Source organism: Megalobrama amblycephala, linkage group LG1, assembly GCF_018812025.1.
Source record: "Megalobrama amblycephala isolate DHTTF-2021 linkage group LG1, ASM1881202v1, whole genome shotgun sequence".
NCBI classification, from domain to species: domain Eukaryota; kingdom Metazoa; phylum Chordata; class Actinopteri; order Cypriniformes; family Xenocyprididae; genus Megalobrama; species Megalobrama amblycephala.
The window spans coordinates 47,778,213-47,785,488 of record NC_063044.1 but is presented as its reverse complement, the minus strand read 5'-3'; the positions used below and the strand labels follow the sequence as shown (position 1 = coordinate 47,785,488).

Here is a 7,276-nt window from a genome sequence, read left to right as displayed (position 1 = left end):
TCAGTTGTGCATCATGGGATACTTACACCAACCTATACAGATGAACATCCATTTCCTCAGTTTGTCTGTGGAGTATGTCAGTACTATGGCTGTATGCAGATAGCAGCCCTCTCCAAACATCCAGAAGAAGTTGGTCACATGGAAATAATTATATGCTGCTGTGACCAGCCTGCACCAGATCTGAAAGCAATGAGAGAAAGAGAAATCAAGTTAGATGTTTAGAAACTGTCCTAAATTGTGCCCTAGGAGATCACTATGCCACTTCTTGTAAGCATTCTCTGTTTTAAAATGCTTTTATTTTAATAGCTTAAGGGAAATGAAAGCTTGTGCGTGCATACGTGTGTGTGGAATGTCTACGCGTTATGACTGAAACTGAGTTCAAACACCAAGCAGGGATAAAACCTTTCTACTCCAAAAGAAGGGACAATACAGATGGGTAGAATGGAGCAAGGGGTCTGAAACGAGGCCTCGGGATGGAACAGATTTAGATGAAAGTATGATAAAAGCCAGTGGGTTATCGCTTCTCATGACAGGGCTATCAGAAGTACAATACCTCTAAGGATGTATTACAGATGGTCAATATCAAAATTAAAGTCCTATGTGAATATGAAATCTTTAAGGTTTTTGGCAGATCAAAAGTAGTTCAGTGCAAACACTGAACAACGCAACAATTTAAAGGTGCCCTCGAATGAAAAATTGAATTTACCTTGGCATAGTTGAATAACAAGAGTTCAGTACATGGAAATGACATACAGTGAGTCTCAAACTCCATTGTTTCCTCCTTCTTATATAAATCTCATTTGTTTAAAAGACCTCCGAAGAACAGGCAAATCTCAACATAACACTGACTGTTACGTAACAGTCGGGATCATTAAAGGTCCCGTTTTTCGTGTTTTTTTTGAAGCTTTGATTGTGTTTATAGTGTGCAATATAACATGTGTTCATGTTTTGCGTGTAAAAAAACACAGTATTTTTCACATAATTTACTTATCTGTATACCGCTGTTTCCACTGTCATAAAAACGGGCTGATGACTTCCTTGTTCTATGAAGTCCCTCCTTCAGAAATACGTAACGAGTTCTGATTGTGCCAGCGGTTCCTGTGTTGTGATTCGACAGCATCTTAGCGAACCTTGCCCGGAAAGGTCACGCCTCTTACCATAACGTGGAGATGCACGCGCTCAGTGTTATTGTAAACGTGTCTTTAATTTTACCCTATCAATTTGAGCCGGAATCAGACCCGGTGATTGGACTGCGGGATGAAAATAACAGCGTTTCGACGACATGGCGACAAACACACTCTACAAACGCAACTCTTGTGTATTCCTGTGGGCGGAGGTTAGTCAAAAAACTGTTTTAGTGACGTCATTAAAGAAGGAAGTAGAGGGATGTAGTCTAAACTGGCCGTTCGGTGTAGGCGACTTCTGTTAAATAAAATATCTCGCTTGGCATTGAACTTTGAGCTTTAAAATTTTACAGATTTTATTTATACTCTAACAACAACATTACACACTAACTAAAGTTTGAAACATGGGATCACAAAGAACGGGACCTTTAATATGCCCCCAATATTTGCATATGGCAGCCCATGAACAATGCATTAGACAAGGGCAGCCAGTATTAACGTCTGGATCTGCACAGCTGAATCATCAGACTAGGTAAGCAAGCAAGGACAACAGCGAAAAATGGCAGATGGAGCAATAATAACTGACATGATCCATGATAACATGATATTTTTAGTGATATTTGTAAACTGTCTTTCTAAATGTTTCGTTAGCATGTTGCTAATGTACTGTTAAATGTGGTTAAAGTTACCATCGTTTCTTACTGTATTCACGGAGACAAGAGCCGTCATTATTTTCATTTTTTAAACACTTGCAGTCTGTATAATGCATAAACACAACTTCATTCTTTATAAATCTCTCCAATAGTGTAGCATTAGCCGTTAGCCACGGAACACCATCAAACTCATTCTATACTCTACTCACATAATCCGATGTATGCATGCAGTATGCATGACGAACACTTTGTAAAGATCCATTTTGAGGGTTATATTAGCTGTGTGAACTTAGCTGAAAGTCGAGAGCTCGGGAGGGGGCGGAGAGCGCGAGCAATTAAAGGGGCAGCAGCCTGAATCGGTGCATAGTTAATGATGCCCCAAAATAGGCAGTTAAAAAAATTTATTAGAAAAAATCTATGGGGTATTTTGAGCTGAAACTTCACAGACACATTCAGGGGACTCCTTAGACTTATATAACATCTTGTGAAAAAACGTTCGATGGCACCTTTAAATTATCAACATTTAATTTTGCGATGTGTCTTATTGTTTTGAATTGTACGTCTAGCATTTATTTACATAGAAAAACAATTAAATCAATGCAGAAGGTTAACTGCCTCCAAAATCATAAGGTTTCATATAGAAAAAAGGGTTTTAGATTATTATTTTTTTTGTTAGTAAATATTATGGGTGTATGAATTAAATAGTTCCTATGAATACATAATTTATGAATATATATTACTGAAGTAATAATAACAACAGTGTGTATGTATATATATATATATATATATATATATATATATATATATATATATATATATTAGGGCTGTCAATTTGTAATTGTCAAATCAAGCATATATCATTTATCTTGTTTAATACGTCCATTTTGCCATCATTGCCTATATCCAGCAAAGTAAACCATCAGATTGAAGTGTGATTTTCAAAAAACTGTATTTTTCAGCTTTTTTCAAGGTAAATTCCAAATCCAAAAAAGAACACCAAATAACCAAATGATATGATTTCATATAATTCATACATTTATGTACACCAAAGCACCCATAAAAAATCACATCAAAAAACTGATTCAAAATTCACAGTGTATAGTATGTGCAACAGCAAAGAGCTTGTTAATATTTTAGACAAGTCAAGTTGCGATATTGAAGTTTGGAGATGCCAAAAAAAACGTCCTAAACAGCCGCCTTGACCTGCATATATACTAAAGTACACAGCAACATACACAGGACAAATCCAAACATTATCCTGAATGTGTGTGAAAACAACGTGAATGTACTGAAATGTGTCTGTGCATAAATACAATGATCAGCGCTCATGCATGATTTGTTTGCCCATCAATATAACAGACTCATGCGTGCTTAATGTACTCCTGTACGTCACCGCAATCGTCTTTACGTTGATTGCAATCCTCATCCATCAAAACATTCATAGCAAGAAGCTGGTTTGCTTTATCCAGCAGAGAAACATAGTTTTCATATTATCTGGCTGGCCATACAGCAGTGGGATGTTTCGACATTCCGTTCAGACAGGAACAGCGCGATGTGGGAGGGCTCGCACTTTTCAAATACAATAACACAATATGACAGAGAGTTTGTGTTTTAAAGCGAAACAGACACTGGAATGAATAATTCTCTCTGCCATCTCTGATATAATCAGCATGGACTTTAAGATCATCGAACTGCATGACGTAAATTACATTATGATGCATTTTCGCATGCTTTTTGCCTTAAATTATTTTAACACATTAAGGATTTTGAATTAATCGCATGCGTTAATGCGTTAACGTTGACAGCCCTAATATATATTTGTTGCGGCTACTTTGACGCATATGGGAGTGGCATAGGTTTTAAATGTTGTAAAAGTGATGTGGAGAAGGCGTTTTTATTACTCAAAGGGTGAGTAAGGTATTTATTGTAGCGCTGTGCTAGAATTTTGTTTTCAAGGAATTACCGTGTCTATTAACCCTTTCAAGTGTGTTTAAAATATTCTAGCTGACCCCCAGAGTGAGTTTTTTTTAGACGACCATTATTTTAGAACGTTTACCCTTTTGATTTAAAATATTCACAAATTTGCTTATGTCATCAACTATCTGATATTCTGATTCTCAAATATGTGTGTGTGAGTGAGTGTGTTTTGTCATTTAAAAACCTTTATAAATGATCTTTATCTTGATCTGTAATGCGAGATCTTAGTTTGCTCCGCTGTTCAGAGAGTCCCGTCAGTCGGATTTACAGCAGGTGAATTCATCAGTTTCTCCCAAAATACATGCAAGTAAGTGGCTGGTGAACTGGAAGAATAATAGAGTAAACTTTATAATTACTTAGGCCCATTATGTGTGTCTGAAATGAAAAAACATTGCCAAATTATATTTGAATGTATTGTTATTGCTGCATCCACTGATGTCTGACATCAGTGTGTATTTTATAAACTCTAAATGTATTGTTTTACTGGTGCTTATGTGTATTTAAATGTCTGAAACCTTAAAAAAAACATGTGGTTGAAAACACTGCATAGTTGTGATAAATGACAAGAGCTGAAAGTGCGAAAGCACAGTTTGAATCTGGCAGTTTCGTGACGTCGCTGAACGTTCTAAATCCCATATGTGGGACTGTACGCCCAGGGGCACAGAAATAAACATCCCATATGTGCGACCGTACTCTCGGGGGCACAGAAAAAAAAAAAAAATCCCATATGTGGGACTGTACCGCTCAAAGGGTTAATGGGTGAAGCTACAGTAACGTCCTCATGCAGTCAGTTTGAAATCCTTTCCATCTAAACTGGTTTTATCTCTTAAGCCTAGTAGTGAATGTTTTATAAGCAGTAGGATAATCATATTCATCCGCACACTCACACAGAGCCGAAGCACAACCAAAGCAATCCGCAAAATTCACGCAGTTTTGTATATTAACTGGGCCAATCATTTCATAGTGCACCTTTAAAACTGATCAAATAAACACAGCCTTGTTGAGAGAAAATCTCACTACCCCCAAACTTCAGTAGGGTACATACTTTTTATGTACACATAGAGTACATGTATAAATATAAGCAACTGACCGAGAAAAAAAACAAACAAAAAAAAAATTGTGAATGACAAAATGTTTTACAGACAGCATGACAGTACTGCAGCTGGATGAAAAAGCTGAGATGTTCCTGACATTTGCAAGAGACATACTGGCACATCAGAGGGGCTTCTGTGTGTGTGTCAAGGCCCTGTTTAATCCTGTTTAATCCTACCCTCCGCTCCTTTGTTTTGGCTATATTTCATCACTGAGCTCTGTCAAGTTGTTGTCTCACGAGAAGATAAAAACTCAAGACACTCTCGGCTCAAGATTGAAGATTACAGGTATGAGTTATGACTGAAGTGGGAATTCAAGTGTCACTGAAAGATTATAAACTTTCAGACCTGCGGTTTCTCTGTAAAAGGGGTGACTTCTCTTACAATCTGCAGAAGAAAGCGAAATCTCAGGCTAACACTTATATCAGCCTTATGGGCTTGAGAAACTATTGTAGACTCATCTATTCCAGGCATTAATCAGCGAGCTAATAGTCCATAGACTATTACATGTATTCTGTGGTAACGATTTTACTTCAACATGTGAAATAGTGGGAAAAAAATTAAAAGCTCCTTCAGTCATAAAGCCTTTCGGCTCTCAGAAGTACTTCTGAAGAATTTTACAACCCTCTTTCATAATAGGCCCCCTGGTGTGACAGGAATTTAGGACCTTGTAGAGATTATAAGCTTCTGCAGGATCTTTATTGCTAATTTTGCAGTTATTTACTGAACAATGTCTTTCATTAACTGGCATTGCATAAATTCTCCACAAAGTGACACATTTCACAATAAATGTGTCATTTTGTGCAATAAAACTCAATGAAAAGCAGTTGGCTCTGACTTATGAGCCTTTCCTAAATGGCTGCATCTTGTACATACAGCAAAAAAAAAGACAATGCAAAGCTTAACCTCGTTAAGCGAAGCAGATCGAATGAGTCAAGATGTTCTTTGTATTAACCAAAAGGCAACTGGGATCACTTGCATGAACCGTAATTGAAATGATTCAAAACAAGTGCATCAATGACATTGCGTATTTACACAGTTTTATTCACAGTTAAACAGCCTCCAGCTCTCCATTCTCTCCAAGAAGGCTATTTTTTTTTTTTTTTTTCATCTAGTCAGGTCAATGGTTAGCAATTGCCCACAAATCATTTCTTATCACTTTCAAACATCTCAAAGGAGCTTTACTTGATTGGAAACTAGGAGAATTAGGCCACTGCTGTCTATATGCAGACCTGGAGGAATGAGTAACAACCACTTAAGTCTGAAAACACCTTGCAAGTTTTTGCCTTCTTTTTTAAGTTTCCCTCTAGGGGAGTTCAGAGGTAGAACTAATGTGCTGCCGTGCAAAATCTTAGCATGAAGAGGCAATTAAGTCGGCCCTTGCATAATAAATAGGTACAAATTATGCTTTGGCAACAGCAAAACAGCAAAAAAAAAATCGAACTCTGATACCTTCCGAAAAGCCATGTGCCCTATAGATTATGAGGCTGAATTTGAATGTAAGATGGAAGAGCCCTTTGGGACTGATATTGGCATGGTGGTAGATGAATTAATTGCTCGACTCAGATGAGTTGATTAAGAGAAATGTGGAGGCTAATTAATTCTCGGCAAAGCATAGTGGACGATGAGCTATTTGCATTCCCACCCAAAACACCCACCGATACACGTCTAGTGCCAATCTAGTTCGACTTCAACGCCTGTTATGAGTGCAGAAACGAAGACCCAGGTGTCAGGGACAGTCTTTGAATGAAGTTAATGAACTTGTGTTTCTCGGCATGTGTGCCTACAGAATGAGGGGATAACAGTGGATTGAAGTGAGACAATGGACTGAACAGAAGAGCGGGTGTGCGTGTATTGTGAAAAAAGAACAACGGATTGTGTGTGCACTGGTTGTGTATTTTGAAAGGAAAGTAATAGGAGAAGGAGAGAATATTTGTCTTTGTGTTTACTCACCACATTGCTCTCATGCACCTCTGGATTCATGGTGAGCTGCACCACAAACCAGGTGGCATTTCGCAGGATAAATGCCGTAATCAGGTTCCAGTGGATGATATTTCTCAGACACCGGATACTCCTGAGAATGGAGAGGAAGGAAAGATGGAGGAGGCGAAAGATAGAAAGAAAGATTTAAGATGTTAGATGAAAAACACTCTTCTTATCAGGGTTTTTAGTTGTCTTTTTCACAGGGTGTGAATACATTCGCAGCATGACTTCATGTTGTTGTATTGATAGATCCATTGTGTTGTTGAGTTTTCTCAGCATGCAGTCGCATCAGAGCACATTATGTTTATCTTTAAATGGCACACCGACTGCGTAAAGCGATTGCATCTTCAAGTACGCCATAGTTCATATTCAGAACCCGTATGATATATACAAAGGGTGTCGATTGATTAAAAACTGACTGACTTAATGACTGACTTTGTTCTGTGTA

The 7,276-nt window shown here is 37.8% G+C and overlaps 1 protein-coding gene across 1 annotated transcript in view; it reads right to left on the bottom strand.

Annotated features, from left to right (window-relative positions):
* Nucleotides 1–7,276, bottom strand: part of crhr1 (corticotropin releasing hormone receptor 1) — a 96,253-nt gene that overhangs the window by 17,566 nt on the left and 71,411 nt on the right. The window contains exons 5-6 of the mRNA XM_048197343.1: nt 6,799–6,919; nt 27–180 (exon numbers count right to left, since the gene is read on the bottom strand). Of these exons, the coding sequence (XP_048053300.1) occupies nt 27–180; nt 6,799–6,919 (275 nt within the window). The remainder of the gene's footprint in view (nt 1–26; nt 181–6,798; nt 6,920–7,276) is intronic.